This window comes from Agaricus bisporus (assembly GCF_000300575.1).
Source record: "Agaricus bisporus var. bisporus H97 unplaced genomic scaffold AGABI2scaffold_4, whole genome shotgun sequence".
Classification (NCBI taxonomy): domain Eukaryota; kingdom Fungi; phylum Basidiomycota; class Agaricomycetes; order Agaricales; family Agaricaceae; genus Agaricus; species Agaricus bisporus.
The window spans coordinates 1,193,633-1,215,860 of NW_006267367.1; the positions used below are offsets into that span (position 1 = coordinate 1,193,633).

General features: G+C 48.1%; 7 protein-coding genes across 7 annotated transcripts; 3 read left to right on the top strand and 4 right to left on the bottom strand.

The window, feature by feature from the left end:
• Nucleotides 1–995: 995 nt before the first annotated feature.
• On the top strand, nucleotides 996–2,956 carry AGABI2DRAFT_68563 (hypothetical protein; the record flags this gene model as incomplete). The annotated part of the gene is made up of 9 exons (XM_006460115.1): nucleotides 996–1,343; nucleotides 1,393–1,504; nucleotides 1,572–1,871; nucleotides 1,922–2,031; nucleotides 2,098–2,164; nucleotides 2,225–2,313; nucleotides 2,385–2,482; nucleotides 2,537–2,678; nucleotides 2,744–2,956. The coding sequence occupies 9 exons, from the start codon at nucleotides 996–998 to the stop codon at nucleotides 2,954–2,956; spliced, it is 1,479 nt and encodes a 492-aa protein (XP_006460178.1).
• A 1,109-nt stretch (nucleotides 2,957–4,065) lies between these two features.
• On the top strand, nucleotides 4,066–6,762 carry AGABI2DRAFT_191939 (hypothetical protein). Its single transcript, XM_006460116.1, has 7 exons — nucleotides 4,066–4,142; nucleotides 4,198–4,492; nucleotides 4,546–4,696; nucleotides 4,752–4,827; nucleotides 4,884–5,096; nucleotides 5,122–6,111; nucleotides 6,203–6,762. The coding sequence occupies exons 2-7, from the start codon at nucleotides 4,227–4,229 to the stop codon at nucleotides 6,277–6,279; spliced, it is 1,773 nt and encodes a 590-aa protein (XP_006460179.1). The 5' UTR covers nucleotides 4,066–4,142; nucleotides 4,198–4,226; the 3' UTR covers nucleotides 6,280–6,762.
• Nucleotides 6,763–9,412: 2,650 nt separating this feature from the next.
• AGABI2DRAFT_202984 (hypothetical protein) lies at nucleotides 9,413–10,652 on the bottom strand (the record flags this gene model as incomplete). The annotated part of the gene is made up of 3 exons (XM_006460117.1): nucleotides 9,413–10,245; nucleotides 10,298–10,381; nucleotides 10,436–10,652. The coding sequence occupies 3 exons, from the start codon at nucleotides 10,650–10,652 to the stop codon at nucleotides 9,578–9,580; spliced, it is 969 nt and encodes a 322-aa protein (XP_006460180.1). The 3' UTR covers nucleotides 9,413–9,577.
• Nucleotides 10,653–10,711: 59 nt separating this feature from the next.
• On the bottom strand, nucleotides 10,712–12,404 carry AGABI2DRAFT_191941 (hypothetical protein). Its single transcript, XM_006460118.1, has 7 exons — nucleotides 12,087–12,404; nucleotides 11,885–12,033; nucleotides 11,502–11,836; nucleotides 11,286–11,444; nucleotides 11,153–11,228; nucleotides 10,864–11,089; nucleotides 10,712–10,806 (listed from the first exon to the last, which is right to left on the bottom strand). The coding sequence occupies exons 1-6, from the start codon at nucleotides 12,390–12,392 to the stop codon at nucleotides 11,029–11,031; spliced, it is 1,086 nt and encodes a 361-aa protein (XP_006460181.1). The 5' UTR covers nucleotides 12,393–12,404; the 3' UTR covers nucleotides 10,712–10,806; nucleotides 10,864–11,028.
• Nucleotides 12,405–12,489: 85 nt separating this feature from the next.
• On the top strand, nucleotides 12,490–13,511 carry AGABI2DRAFT_191942 (hypothetical protein). The gene is made up of 4 exons (XM_006460119.1): nucleotides 12,490–12,746; nucleotides 12,799–12,849; nucleotides 12,904–12,964; nucleotides 13,032–13,511. The coding sequence occupies exons 1-4, from the start codon at nucleotides 12,499–12,501 to the stop codon at nucleotides 13,071–13,073; spliced, it is 402 nt and encodes a 133-aa protein (XP_006460182.1). The 5' UTR covers nucleotides 12,490–12,498; the 3' UTR covers nucleotides 13,074–13,511.
• A 1,296-nt stretch (nucleotides 13,512–14,807) lies between these two features.
• Nucleotides 14,808–15,029, bottom strand: AGABI2DRAFT_67446 (hypothetical protein; the record flags this gene model as incomplete). Its single annotated transcript, XM_006460120.1, has 1 exon — nucleotides 14,808–15,029. A coding segment is annotated over one exon (222 nt), but the record flags the coding sequence as incomplete, so codon positions are not given.
• A 1,485-nt stretch (nucleotides 15,030–16,514) lies between these two features.
• Nucleotides 16,515–19,071, bottom strand: AGABI2DRAFT_191944 (hypothetical protein). The gene is made up of 9 exons (XM_006460121.1): nucleotides 19,006–19,071; nucleotides 18,623–18,920; nucleotides 18,505–18,563; nucleotides 18,409–18,446; nucleotides 18,264–18,317; nucleotides 18,173–18,188; nucleotides 18,031–18,123; nucleotides 17,438–17,980; nucleotides 16,515–17,385 (listed from the first exon to the last, which is right to left on the bottom strand). Exons 1-9 carry the CDS (start codon nucleotides 19,040–19,042, stop codon nucleotides 16,739–16,741), a joined length of 1,785 nt encoding a protein of 594 aa, XP_006460184.1. The 5' UTR covers nucleotides 19,043–19,071; the 3' UTR covers nucleotides 16,515–16,738.
• Nucleotides 19,072–22,228: the final 3,157 nt, after the last annotated feature.

A 22,228-nucleotide genomic window follows, 5' to 3' on the forward strand; every position in this document is an offset into this window, starting at 1 on the left:
AGGCCATTCTCGTTTAGAAGTTGTCGAATTCGAAGGTATACTAAGGCACAGAACAGGCAACGGAAAGAAAGGCGGACTTGGCTGACTACAACCGTCCGAAGACTACCTCGACTTCTTGAGAAGAAGTGGCTGTAATGACCGGGCATGGTGGTAACTGATAGAGATACCGAGTGAGATGCCCGAAGGAAGCGGGCCTCTGGAGACTAGGGGAGAATGGGAGACGGGACAAGGACAAGGAGAAGAGATTATGTAATTGGATGAAATTCTAGGGGTGGTAATCACAATGCATAAGCACCTGGGTACCGCGTCCCTGGCCAAAGTTTCTCAGCTCTCCAGCTCTTTTCAACTTCCAGCTGCCCTGTCGGCTTTCCCTTTCTCTAATGGTCTCTCCTTCCTTCAGCAGCTCGACAGAGCTCCGTTTCATCTCCCCCCTCAGTCCCTCAGAACCCCTCCACCAGTCCCCCCGGGCGCAATCCTCCCACACATGGAAGTCCGTTTTCCGGTTCCCCAATTCTTCTAACAAAAAGCTGTCCCAAAACACCAGCTCCTTGGCGCTTGATACTCAAATTCATTCTGCTTCTGCTTTTGAAGGCCCCACTACTACCCCCACAGCCCCAACACCTTCTCTCACCCCAGCTTCCTGCATGTTCGATCAACGGTCCTCGTATAATTCGTCTAATACCCAGTCCTCAGACTCTAACAACGCTACCTCCTTTCGTGGCCGTTATACCTCTTCGCCACAACGGAATCATACTCACGCTCCCTACCAACAATACCCCCTCCCAGGGACAGAAGGTCTTGCTGTCGCATCTACACCCGGAAAAGTACAGCACTATACCAAGTCTGAGAAACAAAGGATAGTGGTTTCGAAGAGTACAGGGTCCCCCCGCGGTAAAGATATGTTAGGTCATGTCATGCAGTCATCCTCTTCTTCGCATGCTCCCAATTTACCCTCATCGCGTCCACGAAACGGTATTCCACTCAGTCCCAAGGCAATGAGTGCGTCAGCTTCAAGATTCATACGTCGCGTTGCATCAGCGCCGAACGCGAAAGGCTTGTTCTCTTTGAACGCTCGCTTGCCAGCGACGACCAAAAACGGCTTCTTAGCTCCTGGGGAAGCGATACCCCCTGTGCCGCCACTGGCAGCAAGTTCCGAGAAGGGTACAGATTCCCTCGAGACCTTGTCATCGTCGTCATCGAAAGGGATAAATAGCCTGTTGGCGCCTCCCCCGACAGCACCTGCTTTGTCACTGCAAGATCGGTCGACCGGCATGCCTGAAAGTCCAAGTAAGGCAGCTTTTAGAAGGACGTACTCGAGCAATTCGATCAAAGTCCGGCAGGTAGTTATCATAATTACTGATTCAATTCATCACCTTACCTGATACCCGTCAGGTTGAGGTAGGACCTTCGGACTTTGTCAAAATCAGAATGTTGGGGAAGGGGGATGTTGGTAGAGTGTACCTTGTACGGGAAAAGAAGAGCAAGAAACTCTACGCAATGAAAGGTAAAAGCTATCTTTGACTGTTTTCTGTGGCAATACGGCTTTAGCTGAAGTGGCTTTTGATCCGCAGTTCTTTCTAAAAAAGAGATGATTGAGCGGAAAAAAATCAAGCGCGCGCTGACAGAGCAGGAAATATTGGCAACGGCGAATCATCCCTTTATTGTCACACTATACCATTCGTTTCAATCCGAAGGCTATCTGTACTTTTGCATGGAATATTGCATGGGAGGAGAGTTTTTCCGGGCTCTACAAGCACGGCCAGGGAAATGCTTGCCTGAGGATGGCGCTCGTTTTTACGCCGCGGAGGTTGTTGCTGCGTTGGAGTATCTACATCTCATGGGCTTTATTTACCGCGATCTTAAACCAGAGAGTGAGTGTATTATCTGGGATGTCGATCAAACTGACGAATTGCGTGGACAGACATTTTGCTTCATCAATCGGGACACATAATGCTATCGGACTTTGACCTTGCGAAGCAGTCAAATGAACCCGCTGGACTGCCGGGAATGGTGCATTCTGAACAGAACGGTGTACGTTTGGGCCGAGTGCCCGATGAGATATGGGATGCATTAGAACATTGACTGATTTATTGATAGCTACCGCTCATTGATACTATGACTTGCACGGCTAATTTCCGGACGAATTCATTTGTAGGGACGGAAGGTAGGTACCGCGGGCATTGGCTTCGTATCTGGGCTAGCTAATTTATCTTTACAAACACAGAGTACATTGCGCCTGAGGTTATCGCGGCGCAGGGTCACACTGCCGCGGTGGATTGGTGGACGTTAGGCATTCTCATATATGAGATGATTGTACGTATTAACTACGGCCTTCAGATATGCTGCCTGTCTCTGACGTCTTACCAACCTTCCTTCCTGTAAAGTACGCGACGACTCCCTTCAAAGGGCAAGAACGTAATGATACTTTCAGCAATATCCGCAAAGCGGCTGTGCACTTCCGTGACACCCCGAAAGTTTCACAGTGAGTTGGACGTTGTTGATGCGCGGAGTTGGCTGTGTTGCTTACCATGGACAGAGGCGGGAAGGACTGTATTGTTCGATTGTTGGACAAGGATGAACGGACAAGACTAGGTAGTCGGAGCGGTGCGAGCGAAGTGAAGCAGCACAAGTGGTTCAGCAAGATCAACTGGGGCTTGCTACGGAACAGTCGACCTCCGGTGAGTTAGGCAGCTTCGCGACTACTTTATGGAAGTAAGGATTTGGCTGACGATTTTTTTTCTAGATTGTGCCGCCAACAGCGACTTCGCATGGGACCGAGAGTCCAAGCTTCCGGCACCTCAAGGAATCGAATTCGCTTCACCTTGAGGAGCAATTGCTGACACCGAATGGGAAATCCCAATCGAATGGACATACGCCAAATTCTGTGGGTGTGGAAGGCAACGATTTGTTTGGTGCGTTCTCAAGTGTGACGCTTCACTACGACGGAGAGATTTGAGGTGGGCTACCTACTTTAGACTGTTGAGCCCCGTGGAGGATTTTTTTTTCTTTTGCATAAGACTAATTTGAAGCATTACCATAATTTTCATTTATTGACTGGTCTCCTTTTCTTCCGTATTTGGTATGTAGACGCGTTCTGATGCTTCTCTTTCTTCCCCCCCTTTTGTTGGCTTTGTTTGACTCCTTTTTGTACATCATTGATTGCGTCGCTTTATCACCCTCATTGCATCAAATAACCCGTTCTTTTTTTTTTTTTTCTCAGACGGACTCTTAATTACATGCTTTATACCTGTTTCATCCTTATTGCACTAATGATACCTGTTGGTGTGGCGGTATTTCGGATTCTATAGTGAGAGGGAATCTGATTAGAAAGGATAAAGGACATGGTGGATGATGGATTAAAGGATGGGCACATGGTAGTTGTGAGAACGAAAGGATAATAGAGGTGGCCATGGGATTACCTTTGGCGAGAGAGGACAGGGTGAGGCGGAATAATGCGTGTAAGAAAAAGTCAAGTGATGGGGAGTCCGTTTGCGGATCCCATAGGCGACCCTGAGAAGGATATACTCGTCGGTGGACCGAAAAAGGATTAGCAGGCCAGTATGCCTATCGAGGATCTGGCGGCGTCAGAGGAGCCCGATAAGGAAAGAGGAGAGGAAACTCCGGTCACTTTTTGACGCAACATGGCAAAGAGGGTCCCCAGAGTGCAGCCCTGAGGGCGATCAGCAGCGCGAGTGACAGAGGACGTAGAGCCGAGCGGCGGAGGGGGGCGAGGAGGGCTGGGGATAGCGCAGACAGCACGGGTGACGGCAGCAGAGGCGAGGCGAGTGGGCTGCTCGCAGAACTGGTTCACGACCCAGCGAGCAAACGGACGGAAAGGGCCGATCCAGCAGCGTGACGCGTGACAGCCTCGGCGCCTCGGGTATCTCCAATGGGAGCCCCGAATCTGAGATTGAGCGTCGCGGAGAATATGACCCAAATGCTTGGCGGGATTATTTTTGAATCTGGAGATGACTCGCGGGTCACTGTGGCTGGCGGTGAACAGCGAGTGGCGGGCGTGGAGGGGAGTGGTGAAGGTCGCTGGTGGTCGTCGAGTGTTTGGGTGAGGAAGTGGAGAAGGAGGGGAGGGAGAGAACGGGGGAGAGAGAGGCGTGGCCAACCAGGCTTGCAGGCTCGCGGTTTACGTACGTTCGGAACTCTCCCTTTCTCCACCGCATCGATTTTCATACTTAGCCCAAGCGGCTTCGTCTGGCTCTCCCCGCTCCCCAATGGCTGATCTGTACCCTCCTACCCACGCCCGCTCTCCTCACCACTACTCCTACTCTCGCCACCAGGACTCACAGCACCCCTCCCCCTTTGCACCCGCCTCCCAGATCGTCTATCCCTCCCTCGTCTCCTCACAGCACTCCAACTCTAGCAACGCCAGTTCCGACGACCACAACGACCCTCCCAGTCCCACAAAATCAAATCCTGATCATCAACCGCCCAAAACAGAGTCCAAGCCCCAGGCGACCTTTCTCACCAAGCTCTATGCGTACGTCTCCAACCCTTTCTCTTATCTCCCTCGCGCTTAACCACTCTCAACAGCCTCCTCGAACGCCCCGAGAACCACCACATGATTCGCTGGGACCCCGCCGGCGAACATATCATCGTTGAGCGGCCAGAACAGCTTGCCCTCCATGTCCTTCCCAGCATTTATCGTCAATCGAGATTCGCGAGCTTCTCCCGGCAACTAAATGTCTGCCTTCTTTCATTCACCCATTCTCTTCCTTAATTCACCCCCCACCGTCTAGATCTATGGTTTCATGCGCAAGGTTAACCTGCGCAATGTTGATCCCGCCATCGATGACCCCGACGCGAGTACTTGGTGTAAGTGTTCCCAACCGATCATTGACGCGTGACCCGTTGACCGATCGATCTCTCAGCACACCCGACCCTCAACCGCCACTCCCCGCCCGAAGTCGTCGCCAACTTTAAACGCAGAGTCCCCCCGCGCCTTCCCAAGCCCCGCAAGCGCGACATCCACGACCAGCCCCCTATCCCGCCCCCCCGCTCGGCCATCGGCCTGGGCCCCGTTCCTCTCTCCGTCCCCTCCAACGGTCCTCCTCACAAGATGTCCTCGCCTCCCATTCCGGGCCGTGCTCGAGGCTTTTCGGCGTCCAGGTTCTTTCACCCCCCTCAATCAGGGTGGCGCTGCCTGGAGCGGCGCAAATTATCGCTCCGCCCTACCCCCGCTCACTGTCCCCTCAGATCCTCCTCATCTCTCACACGCAAACTCTTACAATCATTCCTCCCACTCCATCCATACCCCGATAGACGAACCCCCTAGCTCGGGCGGTTTCAACATGTCTCCCTACTCCAACAGCAATCGCGAGATGATGGTCTCCTCTCAATATCCGTATTCGGAGCAAAACAACTGGGCATCATACCCATCCAGCAATGGAAATTCCTCCAGCCATGGCGGAAGTTTATCTTCCTTATTGAACCCGAGTAGCAGTGGATACTCTCGACCCACTCCAACGATCAATACTTCTTATGGTTCTCCCTTTTCATCCGTGCCCATGCAGGAACAGAGCGCGTCGTCGGTCTCCCCCGACAGCCGGCCAGCGACCGGATACTCCATCGCCTCCATGTCATCTCTGCCCTACCAGGAGGATCTCCACCATGATTACGCCCGACCCAACTCGAGCCATCACCGACCGAGCTCCCCCTCACGCCCTCATTCCTCAAAATCCAGTTACCCTGCAGGATCCCTTAGTGTTCGTCGTGACCGCCGCCACAGCCATGCCATGAGTCCATATCCTAGCCCTTACGAACACCCGGAGCAACAACGGTCGTCCAGTTCTCCCCAGCCAGTCGATGAACATCAGTCCTCAGGGATTCCTCGAGTGCGGAGTATGATTCAACTCCCTTCAACCGATCCATATGGTTTCACTCCATCGCAAACGGAATTCGCGTATTCAGCGTTACCGGGTGCAGTCAACCATGCGTCCAACATGGAGTCGATGAATGACACCAACGGCTGGAGTCACCGGAACGTACGACCCTCGACCTCAACATCCTCCATATCTGCAGCCTCGCATACCTCGTCCTCTCAGGCGAATACTCCTCCTGTTTCTGACAATTATAATGGAGAGACCGACATCAGTCGTTGTAAGTCACCTTCCCCAAACCAAACCTGGTCTCGTTGCCATTTGACCGACGTGACAAACTTGGCTGAATTTACTGACTAGTTTGGAACCAGTCTCGCCCGACTTCGGGTTTGTTCCAATGAACGAGCACCTCCCCCAACATTACAACAAAGCCACTGGGGAAATATAGAAACATCGTCCGCTTTTTTTTACGACCCGCCGTGATCTATCTATGACCGTATTAAACTTTTCTCTTTTTGCTCCTGCGCTATTCGATCGATGCCTTGATCATGCTTTTGTATTGCTTGTTGTCTTTTTTGTTGGAGGATGATACCCCTTGCTTTGTTTTTTTTTTCCAAACCTGCTGTTTTTTCTTTCCTTGTGCCATCTTGGAACCATTTCCCCTCTGCATCCGTCACGCTTTTACAATGACCCGGATGTCGTTACCCCAATTTACCCTGTATACCTGATTTTGTCCCATCAACGGGTAGTAAGTAGTCTTTGTTGTCATAGTAGACGTTTGTCCTTTTGTTGTTGGTTCACGTTCTGGTAGTCGTCTTGATCATGACCACATTGCATAGATACACTTCAATTGTTCAACCTTTTATTTTTTTTTGGTTCTGTTGTTCTGGGATTTTTGGTGTAACATTTTTTTTTACCGTTGCAAAAAGAACTGTCGTGATAACCTCTTGATGAAAAAGAAACAAGGCGACTTGTAGTGCATTCGACCGATTGTATCCACACATCAAATTTTAATTAATGGATCTTTGTTTATGCGACCTCTTTTGCTCTGCGGAGACAATTTTTACCACCGAAACTGAATTATCAGTCAGGAAATGAACGGTCCGTCAACGCATCAGAAAGGGATCTGACCAAAGTCATGTAAATGACACCAAGGGTTTTTCCCTGGGGTCTCACTAACCCCGTTCACTCGGACGTGTGTTAGCGTTAGGGTCCTGCGTTAGCATACTATAGAAATTTTTAGCTTTTACGAAATGTGATGATGAGAGGCGAGATGGGTGTTGTCATCAGTCGAGTTATTGAACTTGATTTTGGTTGCCCTCGATTGCGGGCGGCCACGTTAATCGCGTTCACATCGAGGATAATAAGCGATAATAAAGCTTGACTTGTGAACTCGGCGTCCCTGAAGGATAAGTTGGTGCTAAAAATATCTGAATTTTCTACCCGCGCGCCCCGGTTTGCTCGTTGTCTTATGAGGTTTTTTTGTCTCTCGCAAACGTATGTTCGGTAGGTAACACATGGTAAAGGTTTTTTAAATAAAGCACAAAAAAAAAAACGGATGTTTTTTCGCCTTTGAATTTGTACCTTTTTTTTTTTTTTCGAGTTGCCATATGGTTGGTTTATTGATATGTAATGGAGGAATGGGTGCTGTTGGGTGGGGTTAAGAGATGAGCCGGGTCTAAAAAAGAAAATAAACAGAGAGGAAAAAAAAAAAACGTCATTCTAAAGGAATAGAATTTTCTTTTGGGCTTTTTTAGTGTACGAACGGTTTGGCATGTGATGTTTGATGCACGAGAGACTTATGACTTATGATTTTTTCTGATTAACACATGGGGGATATTTTTTTTTTTTTTTGGATCTAAAAGTTGTTTGAATGTATTTCTTACAGGGTTATTACAGGGGAGGCGATGACGGAAACACTCGTGAGAAGAGTTATATATATTTGACTCAGCGGCGGGGGGGGGAAATTTTGTCATTGGCCCTTTAATTAAACTCTGGCACAGGGAAGGACTTCTGAGAAGAAGATCTAGGACTTGATCATGAACTTGAAAAGAAGTTTGGTCGCTTTGTTCCGTAGGTGTGATTCACTACGTGCCGCTTCATTGGCTTTGTTGTTGTTGTGGTTGTTAGTCATAGTTGTAGTTGTTAACTATTGTTGTTGTTGTTGTTGTTGTTGCTGTTATCGATGTTTATGATTTTCCGTTGTAGAATTCTGATCGGGCGAAAACAACCATGATGTTACCATTGTTCAGGACAACAGGATGAGGGAAAGTTGAAACCCCAATGCAATGTGCTATGTTTTCCATAAACTGACTTATCAATTCACCCATCATCATCAACAAAGATGGCATGAGTGGCGAGTTTTTCGTTCTTTTGTTGAGTCTACCCAGGGCCCCCTCGCATCCACGTCCTCTTTTGCCGTTCCAAATCGTATCATTCATTTCCGTTGTTCCAATTTTGGAACCAGGGGGGAGGAGGAAAAAGAATTTTTTGTTTTGTCGTAAGGCGGCGCGATGATGATGAAATTGGATAATGAATGACGGTACAGAGGACAATCACATAAGGTTTATAACATTTTTGCGGTAACATCGCATTTTGTCTTTTGTGCAAAAGAAGAAAAAGGGGGGGAACACACAATACCTGGGCGCGTTTATTGACATGCGAAAACGGGTATTTACTCGAGAGGTACTAGTGGCAACTAAAAACCTAAAAAAACCAGGGAGAAAAGAAAAAGCGTATATTGTTAAAATGCTTATACATATGGTATGACTTCTTCTTGCCGACGCTAGTCCAAATGCTAACACCGTAAACAAAAACTAATCCAACTAGAGGCTAAATTTAATATCTGTCTGAACTTGGGAGTGTGGGTATCTCGATTATTCAAATCCGCATGGTGTCCATGATCAATCTCCAAACAAATACAATAACATATCCCATGTTGTGTTAACGGTAGATTTCTACGCCGATACGTACGGTTAGCTGGTTCAATGTAAACATGCGAGTAGCCCCGTGGATTGGAGCTGTTATACCTATCCTTCAATGCTCATTGATTGGCCAATCTCTTTGTTGTGTCCATTCCTAAGGGCCTCATTAGCTCCACTTCGGCGACGTTGACACCGAGCCTTTTTGTATTTGTATGATAATAGATGATAATGCTATGCGGAAACATATGTATAGCCTCAAAACACACAATGAGAGAACGAGTCTCCACAACAATGTTGAAGAACCTCCGAAACCGAATTCTCCCCTCCCGTTCCCCCAGCGATCATCGAAGCTATGCTAGATCGGAGATTATGACTTATTGAGGTGATAATATGAGATCGATCAACAGTAGGGTCAACACCACGATCAACCCAAGATCTGGAAGGTTGGAGAAACATTTGAGAGTGCTGTTAGAGACGGGCTTTTTTCATGGGCACGGGCGCGTATGTGAAGAGCCAGCTGACAAAGTTCCACTTCACTTGGGAAAACGTAAGTCGGGCTTAATTCGGGACCCTTGCACGCGCGAACCTCGCAAGATCTCACGAGAGTCAAACCAGCTACTAGGCGGGACCGCTTGTTCTTTTGCAGCCAGTGTTTTATGTATAGTACAATTTTTAAATTGTGATCATATCTGGGGGGGACAGTTTTCATCAAGGTATGTACCAAAATATCAATAACCCAAACTACGGCACTCCCAGAACCATGGCGATCTAAGTCATAAGCAAGAACATAATCAACAGCGAAACATAAAGGAGGCAGAACAGTCATGAGGGGGCCTCTACAGAAATCAGATGATGTGTCCGGAAAGGCGACTCTGCCATGGAGCGACCCATCTCGAGATCATCGGAGGGTGGGGGACCCAACAACGACACAGGCACAGCCTCTTCTGTGTCTTCACTGGGTTCATCGTCAAGCTCTTGGTCGACGGCTCTTCGGGCGACGATAGCGAGGTAGACGAGAATCAAGATACAGAGAAGAATGCCGGCGGCCGTCCACATTCTTGCAGCCATATCTGCGCCTTGATCCTCTTCGGCATCGGACTGGGTATGGTAATCCCTGAAAGAATGTATAGAAGCGCCAAGGCCTGCATGGATGATGACCTTGAATAAAGAGAGTGCGGTGCAAACAGTATAAGTATGAAGAGTAAGGCTGGGAGAAGCAGCGAGGAGGGAATTCATGACATTATAGGGATAAGGAGCGAGGCGGATAAGGAAGAGAAGTTTGGGACGCTTTTCGATGGCGCGTACGACACGTTTGATGGTTGGGTAATAATCGAGCCATCCGGTAATAGAGTCGCGAAGGAGAGAACGGGAGACTATGAATACAAAGAGAGCGCCTGAAAGGGCGGAGAAATAAGAGATGGCAGCGCCGGTCCAAGTACCAAAGGTATATCCTGATAATGTAATGAGTGTAGAGTAGAGGGGAACGGGAGCTAAAAGGTGATTAGCTGGTGGACCGGATGAATGAAGAGAAGAAATGCTTACGAATAGTGGTCAAGAAAATGAGGAAAAAGAGGATGGCATGGCCGTATTCATGTGATCGGAGCCAAAAAGACAGTTCATCGAGGACTGGAAAAAAAAAAGTGAGCGATAGGCGAGATCGGCAAAGAGGTGGGGACGCACATTGGAAGAGCTCAGACTTGTAGAGCGTGAAAGCGACGACGAAAGCGATGCTGGTGAAAGCGTAGAGAATGATAGGCAACCAAGACCTGGCAAGCTTGGATATGCGCAGGCTGCGGGGGCGGGTGTAGGGGGTGTTTGCTGGTGCGCGGGCGGGCGGGAGCGTCGGGCGGGGGTGGCCGGGTTTTTCGTCCACAGAGCCAGCGTGGAGATCGTCCATTAGAGAAGGGAAGAGGCAGAACTCCCACGCCTGCTTTCTCCACGTCAGTCACTTATTATGCTCCCCCCCACCCAGTCACGACATGCCCAGTGGTATACCCACATGGCCCCCGCGATGATTCCCGTCTTTCTCCTGGGCTCAGCCGTCTACCTCGTGAGCATCTCCCCATCTCTCCAACTCGTCCAGAAAGCTCACGCCTCCACCCCAGGGCCTCGAGCTCACTCAGCTCAACCTCGCACACCAAAAGTACATTGCAGAATCCTCCGCACGCATCCACGCTCTCGAGAGCGAGATTTCCCGCTTGCACGAGTTCCGGGCAAAAAAGCAGTGAAGAAAAGGGTATTAATATTATCATCAATTACGAGGTATACATAATCTATCCCGACAAAGCAGCCTTGAGAAGCCGTGTCTTGTGTCCGTTATACGCTTTGATAGTACTGTGCATCATTAAGCGGATCAGCTTCTTGTACCACCATTCTCCCCCTTTAATGACGACATACCTGAGAATTGCCGAAGAGAGCCCTGTGAATGCTTTGACAGTATCCCTCGCCCGTTTGATATAGAACAGTTCGTAACCTATTATGCCCATGGTCAATTTTTTTTTGCCGAGCCTTCTTCTGCCCCGACACTCACAAACAAAGATCAGATCCATCATCAGCTTCGCTCGAGAAATCTGCAGCCAAAAATCCTTATTCTGTAGTCGCGCGAGCTCCTTCTCGTCATCCTCTGTCGATTTTCCTTTTGATTTTGCAGTGACGCCTGTCATGGACTCATTATACAAACGCCCTTCCACTGAATCGGTTAGTCAACCCCAGCCATTTATTATACACATGGCCGCGCCACACCTACCTTCTTGTTGTCGGCTTGTTATCACACCCCGTTCGAGAGTATTCTCCACCAGGGCAACCAGCGTAGAGAGGAACCAGCACCAGTCCGACATTCGTCCAGCGCGTTCCCCGAGTTTCTTCCCCACTAGACCCAGTCTTGACCAAGTAGCAATATCATCAGAGATGGCGTTGGCCAACTCCAGCAGCACTGGTGGAGGCGCGTAGAGTAACATATGTAGGAACGGTCGTTGTGTCTTTTTTGTCGCTTCCGTTGACTGTTCCGCAGAGAATGGTACAGACTGTTGGGCCATAATAGCCGTGAGAGGGTGCAGCCAATTAAACAGTAGTAGTGTCTTCCTGCAGCCTGAGTTAGCATCTGGTCCTAAACATGCTGCCATTTCATACCGTGTTGTCGACAGCCCTGCAGCTGTTGATGTAAGACGCTGGACGAGCTCGGCACCGCGACCTGTCCGCTTCGACATTTTCGATAGTTTGCTAGTTGCGATGTGCGCGTGAAATACCAGATAGACGCGTATAGAGTATTGGATTATTTTCTGTTACCAGTCGTGCTTCAGAAGGGAAGGACGTGGAGAGTATACTCTCTTACAAAAGTCTTGTCTCGGCCATAGCTCGTTAGTACCATCTCTCTCCATACCTCCTCCCTTCTGATTTTTCGCTCGGTGGCCTTCACGCTATCTTCCTCTTCATCAATTTCTGACGTCGACTCGACGGTTGCTACTTCCGAAATTATTTCTTTTTCTATGGGCGCGTCACGATTCCGGGGTGCGCGTGGTGGGTGAGACGACAGCGGATTCATGGTAAAGGAAGCACTGGTATCAAAGTCTGCTGAATAGTATTGTGATTCTCCAACTGCATTGTGGCGGGCACTAGGATGAAAAGAGATTGAGGACATGAGCCACAGCAGATGTGCTCGGCAAGGGCAGCCAACAAGCAGGAGCCAAACAAGGCACAACACGCCTCCATGAACGTCCATAGTGGTATCCGCGCCACACCCACCCATGTCCTCCTACGCTCGCTCACCTACCGGGCTGCGGTCCCCACCCCCACCGCGCTCGGCTGCAGCTTCTCCAAGGCCCAAATTTGACTCAGAGTCTCTCCGCACTTATATGAAAAAACTCTTGCTCTCGACATTCCAGGGCACCGTATGGCCTGATCCCAAGGATCAGAACGATCGCATCAGAGCGTGGAACAAGGAAATAAATGAGCGAGTGAAGGAGCGTATGGTGGAAATACAATCGCACGGCTAGCAAGTCTGATCTTTGGTCCAAATTCTTTTTCTGACAAATCCCTGACCACAGTAAATATGTCGTTCTAACACAAGTCACTCAAAACTTGGGTCAAGGAGGAAGGTACTCGGACTTCCCTCTTCCCCATCTCGCGATTTCATTGACTTCTTTCCACAGAATCGATATGGTGTCTCATTGGGATGAAACTGACATTGTCGCTAAAGAAATCTTCTACAACGTGAGGCCAACACGCTTCCCAATTTTGGATAGCGCAGTCGCTCCTGACATTATCCGCTCTTTCTCAGGACTCGTTAGTCTGCATGTGCATCGCACTAGCAATCTCATGATAATACCACCTGCCGCCACACCTATTATTGGCCTATGCGTGTCTATGCTCACAAATGTAAGGGCTCGGAGATAACCTGCTCACACGATCCGTGTACGGGGAGCCTGAAATCTTGGTCAAGACAGGAAACACCTTCTCATTATGAACCTTTCAATTCAGTCTGAGAGATATTCTCACCCTGACGTATTCTCTACCGACATCCCCTTCTGCCGCATTACCCGCAGCCGCTCGGGACTCGGGTTCTTCTCTTGGAGAACCCCACATATATGGGTGTTCTATGTGTTCGCCATCATGATTGTCCTGTTCTAAGCGCGTTCGCTAGGTTTGCTTCAACGGGTCATATTTTTCGCAAGGGAAAGATCATCTTTAGATTCTTCACCCCATCTATCTCCAATAAGGTTGGTGGAGTAATACTAGGTTCTGGTCAGTCACAGAGAAAGTATGTCACATCAACCCGATTCCTCCTGAAATGCTGATCTTCACTTATGATATAACATGTACGACAAGACGGAAGAACTCAGTTTGTCATGACGTGAATACGTGGGCGTGAACGTCCATTCACCAAATTTGGTATCTCGAGACTATGAGCCGCGGAAACTTTCGTCGTCCCCTCATCTCTGCTCAAACTTACCCCGTACCTATCAGACCTGTATCCAATCTACCTTTTTACTGGGAACATAACCAGGGTCTTATTGACTCCGTTTCTCTATCTCGAGCCCGAATCACACAACAGATCATGTCGCTCGCTCACGTTTGGTCCCTTAAACCGTTATTACATCAAGGGTTCAAGTCATCCTCCCCACCAACTCGGTCATAACGGCCGCTAGAATCTTCTTTTTTTTTGAATTATCTTCGGATTGCTCGTGGGGGGGTTCCCGTGCGCGAAATTAGCCTTTGGCTCCCACTAAATTCAACTTCCACTAATTTTTACTCAATTTAGTGAAATCAGTTTCGAAAGGTGAGTTTCAAGCTCAGTTGAATTTTCCGGCCCATTTGGATGCGGAGTTTGGACTCGGCTCGCTCAGTGGACCGGAGGGCAGCTTTTCCTTCGCAGTCAATCTAAGCAATATCTATTTCCGTTAATAACAAAGGTTCGGTCCCCCCCAATACTCCGCAAACGCACTATTTAGATGACAACGTGGGGTTTTCTCAGCGGCAATCGATCATTCTGATTGTTCATCAACGTTGTGCCGTTCGTGAGCGGCTGATGGTATGGACATCGTCGCTAAATGATTATAATAAACACAGAGGAATATGATCCGCAGGTTAGATGCTCGACAATTGAGGAGAATAACCGGCTCCGTTATCCTCATTATCCAGTGAATATACCTTGGTTATGTTGAAGGATGTGAAAGGAAACGATCATACGTCGGGTGGATATTAAGTGGCGAGAATCAGGTGTTGAGTTCCTGATCCAATTTTCGAAAGATAGTAAGGCGTATCTTTTGTGTTACTGGACGAATTATATACATCATCGACTCGCGCCGCATACATGATTACGGGCTAGTATTGACGTTGTTGACCATAATCTATTGGTCAATAATTTATATTTTCAAGAGTCTTGAGACGCTTCGCTGAACGGTAAAATGGGTTCATAGGACTTACATAGAGTTGAACGGTCATGGATTTGATTCCTGAACGTATCTCGAGTTCGAAGCACTTATTGTTCAAGTAATGTTTGTTTAACATGGAAGGTCATTTATTGATCAGCTATTGTATGACTACACTACTGCTACTACTGAATAGGGTTAGGGTTAGGACAAAAAACCGTCATAAAAAAAGAGCCTGCCCAGCCAGAGTGGCCGAAGCAGGACAGGAAAATATTTAGACGGTGCATGAGCCGAAGCCCATACAGACCGCAGACCTCCTCTGAGGACATGGTCGCCGTGCTATGGAGGCTATCCACGATCCACAAACCCAGATTCATGAAGGGACTTGTGCCATCAAGGTAAGTATGAAGATTGTTTGATGTCGACTTCAGGTTTATATAGTACTCGAAAGGTGCACGGACCAATTGATGGCAACAGTACGCTTTTAGCGTGTATTTTTCAGCGTGCTTTCAGTGTTGTTTGTTGTTATGATATCAGATTGTCGTAAGTGCTTGTGATTTTATCAAATCCTGATGAACCGTGTGTTCTCCCTCTTGTAGTGATCTTGACCGTAAAGTCCACTTTTCCAAGCCGATCATAGAGCCGACACAAGTCATGCTCGGTCTTCCACGCCGATCCGAAATCGGAATTCCCACCTGCCGCTTGTTAAGTTACGTTTTCCTAAGGGAATAGCAGCACTATCACCAACCTCACAATCCGACAATCATCCCATCGTTATTCAGTCATTATCATGACACGCCCCCCTCCATCAGAGCATCCGAGGAAAAAAAGAAAGAATGTGTTGTGGCGTTGCTCCCTCCAATGAACTGCTTCCGCGACCAGGGCCTCTTGACTCCGAGTCCGAGCTGTCACTGGGCGTCCAATACAGAACAAAAAAAAATTTGTCTGATACGTTACGAATACCTTCGGGCATCTTCCCTGTATGCCCGTCAATTAACCAAATAGTGTGAGCGCCCCGTTCATGGAAATAAAATTTGCGGAAAGAGAGTTCCTAGATTTTCGATCCTAACGATGGTGCCTGCACACTCCCTCGATGTTCCCGGGTTTCCCTTATTCTCTTTTGATGTCAAATTATCTGATTTCTGAAGATAGAAGAACATCTTATGTACAGGAACAAGCTTCAAACTCCAACGCTTTGCTTTTCTTGATCAGGTCGTAAATTACTTTTGATGTTATGTGGCTATCGCTTACATCCATATTTTGCTTCGCCCCATGATGTAGAAAAGTTGTCTCGGTTCCGACGTCGATCCGCCTGTTTGATCGACCAAAGAAAAAAAGATTGAAGCCCACGCTTGACATCTATCAAGTTTGCTACCATAGTATCGGGAATTCTGCATGTGCATTATTTCTCCTGCTGATAAGGGTCCAGCTTCAATGGGATCAGAAAATTCATGTCCACCAATATCTCTCGGTCATTCCGGATCTCCCACTAACATCGAATGGGGATGTAAGAGTTGTCAGGAACGACTATGAGGTTTTTGATTTATCTTTTTCTTCGTCCTTTGCCCGCCGGTTAAGTTAAGCAGAAACTACCTCATGTACAAGATTACCGTCGGTACCCAATGAATAGATACTACCGTTGCTCGGTGTGCGAATTCCCTACTATGCATAGGAAGCACATCAACTATGAAAACGGCATTAGGACATCATTAGACAGTACGATGTATACAGATGTATGCAGTGGGTTCGGCTTTCAAGACTATCCTAACCGTAAGCAAAGAAGAAAGGAATTAGCACGACGTACAAAATTTCAGCTATACACTACTACAAGTACACCTGTCAGTGAGATAACGCTCAAAGCAATCGATACATGTACAGGGAATAGAAGTCATGAGTGCTGTGACTCGAGAAGATGAAAAGTGGATGGATATAGATAAGTAAATGATATTGGGGAGAGTTTGGGGAGAGTGTAGAAAGTTGGGTCCAGATAATGATGAGAGGATACGTGAGAGCGATGCGGTATTGATAGAACCAAGGGTACCCTCGACCTTCGCATGAAAAAACGGAATATTTAGAAGCGCGAGTGGCACGCCATCATCCCACCAGAAGAAGTTATCTATGTGCGTATAGAATTTTTCATCGAGATGCCATATTCGTCTCCGAGCCCGTTTGGGTGCGTATGCTCAGCCTGAAGAGGTTGACCTGACAGCGGACTTTTTCCACCTATGGCCCCCTTCTTGTGTCGCCGTCCAAGGAGGGTGGCTCCTCGCATGTCGAGCTCAAAATCCTTGTTACCTCTGCCCTGCCTCTTTCGATTTGATCCATGAGAATCAAGGGCCGGATCCCGTGGGACGGCACGGCCATCTTTAATTAATAGGAGCTGGGCAGGAGCAGTTAGCCCAGTTTCCTCTTCATCCCCTTCATCGTCCTCGTTCAGCTTGCTAAGGAAACCCCCTACACCGCGGTTATTGTACTTCCGTCTTCTGGCATTTTCTTCCTCCATCCGGTGGACAGCGTAGGTAATGTCAAATGCTTCCTTGAGCGTGGCGAGACCAGGACTCTTACCCTCGCGAATACGACCGCGAGCTGCCGACAAAAGAGGTGAGTCGAGCGGCAGTCCATATGTGACGTCACCATTCAAACGAGGTGTCGGGGGTGGCGGGGGAGCAGGGGCAGCATTACACCACGGGTGGGCCAAAAATTCATCGATGGTGTAGCGGCGTGAGGGATCCACACAGAGAAGATTTTGTATGAGATCCTTAGCTGCAAAATTTGTGTCTTTATAGAAAAGCGTGATTATAGGCAATCGACTTACCGCTATGGCTAATGTCATCCCACCAGGGACTCAGAAAGGTGTAATATCCCCTCGCAACCTTTTCAGTGAGCACGCTGATGGTCTCATCATAAAAGGGAGGGAATCCGCAGAGGAGCGTGTATAGGACACAGCCCAGAGCCCACATGTCAACACTTTTGCTATATCGCTCGTCCTTGACTATTTCAGGGGCTGTATATCCGACCGTACCACAAGGGGTCATCGTTTCCTCATTCCAAACAATCTTACTCAAGCCAAAATCAGCGATTTTGACTTTGCCAATGCCACCCCCACCAACTCCAGGAATAAATTCTCCCTCGTCTTCTTTCTCTTCGTCATAAGGGCGGACAGTAGGGTTTTTGGAAGGGACGATTTCGATACGCTCAAACAGTAAATTTTCAGGCTTGATGTCACGATGCACGACGCCGCACTCTTCGTGAAGATGCCTAATCCCATGAGCAACCTGTAGGATAACGTGTCGTGAAAGGTTCTCGCTGAAATAGGTAAGCTTGACTATCTGGTGGAACAGCTCCCCACCCTCCATCACTGATGTTATAGTAAGGAGTCAGCGATAACGTTAATTTACAAGCACTCACATTCCATTATGAGAAAATAATGTTCCGGGGACTCGAAAAAGTTGTAGAGTTTAACAATTCCTGTGTGATTGACGCCTCGCATGATCTGGACTTCTATATGGCTGTAAGCAAGACATAGCCGTAAGGTAGATATAACACACGCCTTTGAGAATATTTGCACGCTGGTGAGGAATATTATCGTCAGGAGCCGATCCAATACCAAAGATGGACAAGTAAAGAAGAGACGACTGCACCTCTGTCACGCGCGGCTTCTTCTTGAACTTTTCGTTCAAGTGCTTTTCACCGGCCTATGCGACGGTGACAGACGAGCGTAGAAGATCAGTCGTCAGATTACAGGAATAAAGTTGGACAGTAGAATTGGAAGTAGTCGACACTGACCTGGCTGGCGTTGAGTTCGTACTTGCGGACCACTTTGACTAGATCCGGACCGAAGATAAGGGTTCTGGCGGATCAATGATCAAAGGGAGGACGAACCAGCCACTTTCTTCCTGGTTGAAATTTCTAGGGCATGGTAGACATTCGAAAAGGCGCCACTGTGGGATATGGTGCAATGAGAATTTGCGCACGTCATTGAGTGCTCAAAACAACTTACTCGCCCATCTTTTCTAACAGTTTGAATTCTTCAAGTCCCTTGTATGTCGGCATCTTGGATTTGGCCTCGCGCTCTCCATCTACCCATGATTGAGCCAGTTGATGTGCGGGCGGAGACCTCATGGGCTGTTGAGGCTGAGGATTCTCTGTTACAGATGAGCCATTCGGAGGTTGAGATTGTGCTTGCTCCTGTTGACGCGGAGCACGTGAGTGAGCTACTGCCGGCTGTGCGTTGTGACTGTCAAGGACTTTGACATCATCTGAGCGAGGACCATGGTTTACTGGTTTACGGATAAGGTCTGCAAGGAGAATTATAGTGAGAAAAAAGGGGGAAAAGGCAGAAAAAGGCCCTTCGGGCCCACAGAAGGATTGAGGAAGACGGACTTTTGATAGCATCGACAACACTGGCACCTGACGGCATTGCAAAAAAAAGATGGTGGCCGCAGGTTGTGGGAGGAGGGAGAAGCAAAGAGCAAGGGGGAATGGAAAAATGAACGCCTTTTCGACTTGCCCCGCTGAACCGCACTATGACGTCACATACGTCATCCAGCAACTGGAATCGGGAAACACTGCTCGCACGGAGCGGTAATACATAATAGATGTCAACCGATGACAGTGTCTTCGGACCGCGTGGTTCATTACGACCCCAATGACCAGCTTTCTCGTCAAGCACCCAGTTTTCTCCAACGTCCCCTCCAGATTATGGCATTCACTTGTTTGCTGATGACATCCTCCATTCAAAGTTTTCCTACTACACCTTTCGTTTCAAAATGATGAAAGGAGAAAAGAAAATGCTTATCATTCCAGTTGTGCATTCCACGTCCTCAAATCCAGTACTTGTATATTGAGATGCACTTTCCAAAGCCCCCCCCCCCCACTGCGCACCTTGAGATCCAAATAGCCCAGCGATCTACTTGATTGGCATGTTGATGGTCGCCATTGATATCTGGCGTGCAATATATATATATAGATACTCGAGGACGTGGTGCTCTTCGCCAACGGGCGCAGAGGGCAGATTTGCTCAAGCAGGCAAAGGTAAATGATGTCGTTAGGCTGCTCACCTATCAGAAACGGAGAAGGTAGTTCCTCTGATAGCCATATCATCTTTAAAAGACCTTTAGGGCCACGGTGATTGTAGAACGTGACGGCCCTGCCCTCCTGTCAGTGTCTGGAAGAGCCACTTCTGACAAATTAGGAGGAAAGATTGCCTTTTTTAGGTCGATATGCGGCAGAAGTTGCTTAGAAGCACAGTACTTCGCATCGCTCGAAAGCAATACACGGGTTGATTACTGTCTTTTACGTTCAGTTTGATGAGAACACTCGCATGGTTCAATACTATTAATTTGATTGTTGCTCTTTACGGTCTTTGCTAAGGCTTAGTTGAATTAAACAGCCGAGTCAATATACTTCAGCGGGCGCTCCAATGATCTCGGGGTCAGTCCGCCCTTCATACAGCGATAATGACAATAACCTCAAAGTTTACACTCGATTCGTCGACAGCTTAGATTTTTCTCAATTCAACGCACGAGGAAAAAAATATGGCAGGTCGATTTGGATAAACGCTGAGTTATATGAGCTAAAGGCCGCCTCGGCGGCGGGCTTTGAGCTCCTAGAGACGGTTAGCCTAAAAGCATGTGCCTGGGATAATTTTACTTACTTAGCCTACCAGGAGAGGGATATCGGCCAGACAGTGCCAGGCAGAGAAGTGGGGTCGGGGATGCACCCCATCAGCAATGAGTGGCAGATGATCTTGATGATGGCCATTTCCTTGGTTAACTGACATAGAAAATTTTTTCGCCGCGTGATGTGAACCCTCGAAGTGAGCACGCTTCTAGTTTTCCTGATCGGTTTTTTCGAATGTCGCTTTATTGCCCACTAGTATCGTGTGAAGGAGACGAGTTACTGACGTGCGGGTAGTGCACGAGCAGGTGCATCATTTACCCTGAAAATACAGGACGTCCCAATTGGTGGCCACTTATCCTGTTCCGCCCCATTGAGCCATATCTATGATACCCCAGCGGGAAACAGATCTCGCATACCCAGCTAGCTCATAGCTCACTTGACTCGAGAGCGGACCGTTTCGGTGTGAATATAGATTTGGGGCTCAAAGTGAACATTACGAGGAGACTGGCCTGTATCTCCCATCCAATCGCCCATATCCGTTGGACACGAGTCAAATGTCATGCGTTTAATGGAGTTGGACTGTCGCCGGAAGGCTGAGCCGTTACCCCGAGCTTTTTTTATTTGGGGAGGCCACATTGTGGTGGAATCACGAGGAAAAACATGAACTCCGCCAAAAAACCGAAATCAACTTTGAAGTACTACCCGCTCATTGCAGGCCGTTTCGGAACCTTCGAATATAGGCGCACAAGAATTGGTCTCATTGAACTCCCTACCTTTCTATGGAAGTTCGCCTCCATAGGGTGGCTACATGGAAGGAAAATGCGGGGTAAGTTAACCTAAAGTTAATCTGAACCGAGGTTATTCCCATGGAACACTCGAGGCGGAATTCTGCAACAGAAGCAATGATTAAAAAAAGATTTTTTCGGGAATACGTACATGAGTTCATCCAAAGAAGATAAGGACAATGTCAATTCTAGCTTCTCAAGCTACGTAGAATAGAGGAGAAGCTTCGACTCGACGGTGTAAATTTTCCGAGTTGATCATGTATCTTGCCGCTTATTTGAATCTAATTAATTATTCTTGTCCTTGGTCACCTGAAGATAACAAAATTCCATCCTGACTCCACTCAAATCAGTAAACCGCACGATCAATCGGCCGCGGAGAATCCAGGGTAGTGCTGACGAGACCTGTTTGTTGGTCAGAAGCATCTGGGATTGGCATTCGGGTACCATCAGAAGAACATTCATCAAAGAGCCAAATGATCGCAGATAGTTACCCTCAGATTGGTTCCTGTTTACCAAATCTAGATTTTATGCAACCGTGCTCAAGTAACAAACCTCCGTCTTGACATGAGAGTCACTGTGCTAAATTAGGTCAAAGACACGAATGAAGGCAGTATTTGTCAGGGGACGATGCCGCCTGATATAGGATGCTGAGTCCCTGCGAAATCTAACGCATCCAGAAAAGTGGGCAGAATTGACGACCCCCAGGTCGCTAAGTAGTCGCATTTGAGTTGTGAACAATCATGATTACAACCTATTTAACTAACCTAAGAGCGCGCGGAGCGGCTATTCGTGTTTCCCGAAGCATTGGTGTGCGAAAGGAGGTAACAGAGGTCGTTCCGCGAAGAAGATTCAAAGGAAGCAGTCAAGTTCTAGACATTCTTTGATTTTATGCTATGCAAGGTACTGGATTCCTGCAAGTCTATTCTGGGCTGTGTCGAGAAAAAAAATCATAATGAGGTTTGGTATTTAGCAATACAAGCACCTCACAGAAGATGTGATTGCCCCTTTTAGGCCCAGGTTGATTGAAAGACGAGGCTCCAAACGCAAACACGGCTCAGTGGAAATAGTAGCGGTCGGCTTCACCCTGACCCCTTTCAATCAGTAATGTATGACTATAGATCATGTCATTTACTTGGGAACAGCCACCCACGCCAGTACTCGCCTGTCATACTTCCTGCCCAAAAAATTGAGGCCGATCG

Bases quoted from the DNA above. Each gene is read 5' to 3' on its own strand.
- AGABI2DRAFT_191939 (XM_006460116.1), top strand. From the start codon at position 4,227: ATGGCTGATCTGTACCCTCCTACCCACGCCCGCTCTCCTCACCACTAC. The intron at 4,493-4,545 runs GTACGTCTCCAA...CACTCTCAACAG, and splicing joins TTTCTCACCAAGCTCTATGC to CCTCCTCGAACGCCCCGAGA. The intron at 4,828-4,883 runs GTAAGTGTTCCC...TCGATCTCTCAG, and splicing joins CCCCGACGCGAGTACTTGGT to CACACCCGACCCTCAACCGC.
- AGABI2DRAFT_191941 (XM_006460118.1), bottom strand. From the start codon at position 12,392: ATGTCCTCAATCTCTTTTCATCCTAGTGCCCGCCACAATGCAGTTGGA. The intron at 11,445-11,501 runs GTAGGTGTGGCG...TAACCGATTCAG, and splicing joins AACAAGCCGACAACAAGAAG to TGGAAGGGCGTTTGTATAAT. The intron at 11,229-11,285 runs GTGAGTGTCGGG...TGGGCATAATAG, and splicing joins GATGGATCTGATCTTTGTTT to GTTACGAACTGTTCTATATC.
- AGABI2DRAFT_191942 (XM_006460119.1), top strand. From the start codon at position 12,499: ATGTCCTCCTACGCTCGCTCACCTACCGGGCTGCGGTCCCCACCCCCA. The intron at 12,850-12,903 runs GTACTCGGACTT...TTCTTTCCACAG, and splicing joins AACTTGGGTCAAGGAGGAAG to AATCGATATGGTGTCTCATT. The intron at 12,965-13,031 runs GTGAGGCCAACA...GCTCTTTCTCAG, and splicing joins CTAAAGAAATCTTCTACAAC to GACTCGTTAGTCTGCATGTG.
- AGABI2DRAFT_191944 (XM_006460121.1), bottom strand. From the start codon at position 19,042: ATGCCGTCAGGTGCCAGTGTTGTCGATGCTATCAAAA. The intron at 18,447-18,504 runs GTTCGTCCTCCC...GTCCGGATCTAG, and splicing joins AACCAGGAAGAAAGTGGCTG to TCAAAGTGGTCCGCAAGTAC. The intron at 17,386-17,437 runs GTAAGTCGATTG...CAAATTTTGCAG, and splicing joins GGATGACATTAGCCATAGCG to CTAAGGATCTCATACAAAAT.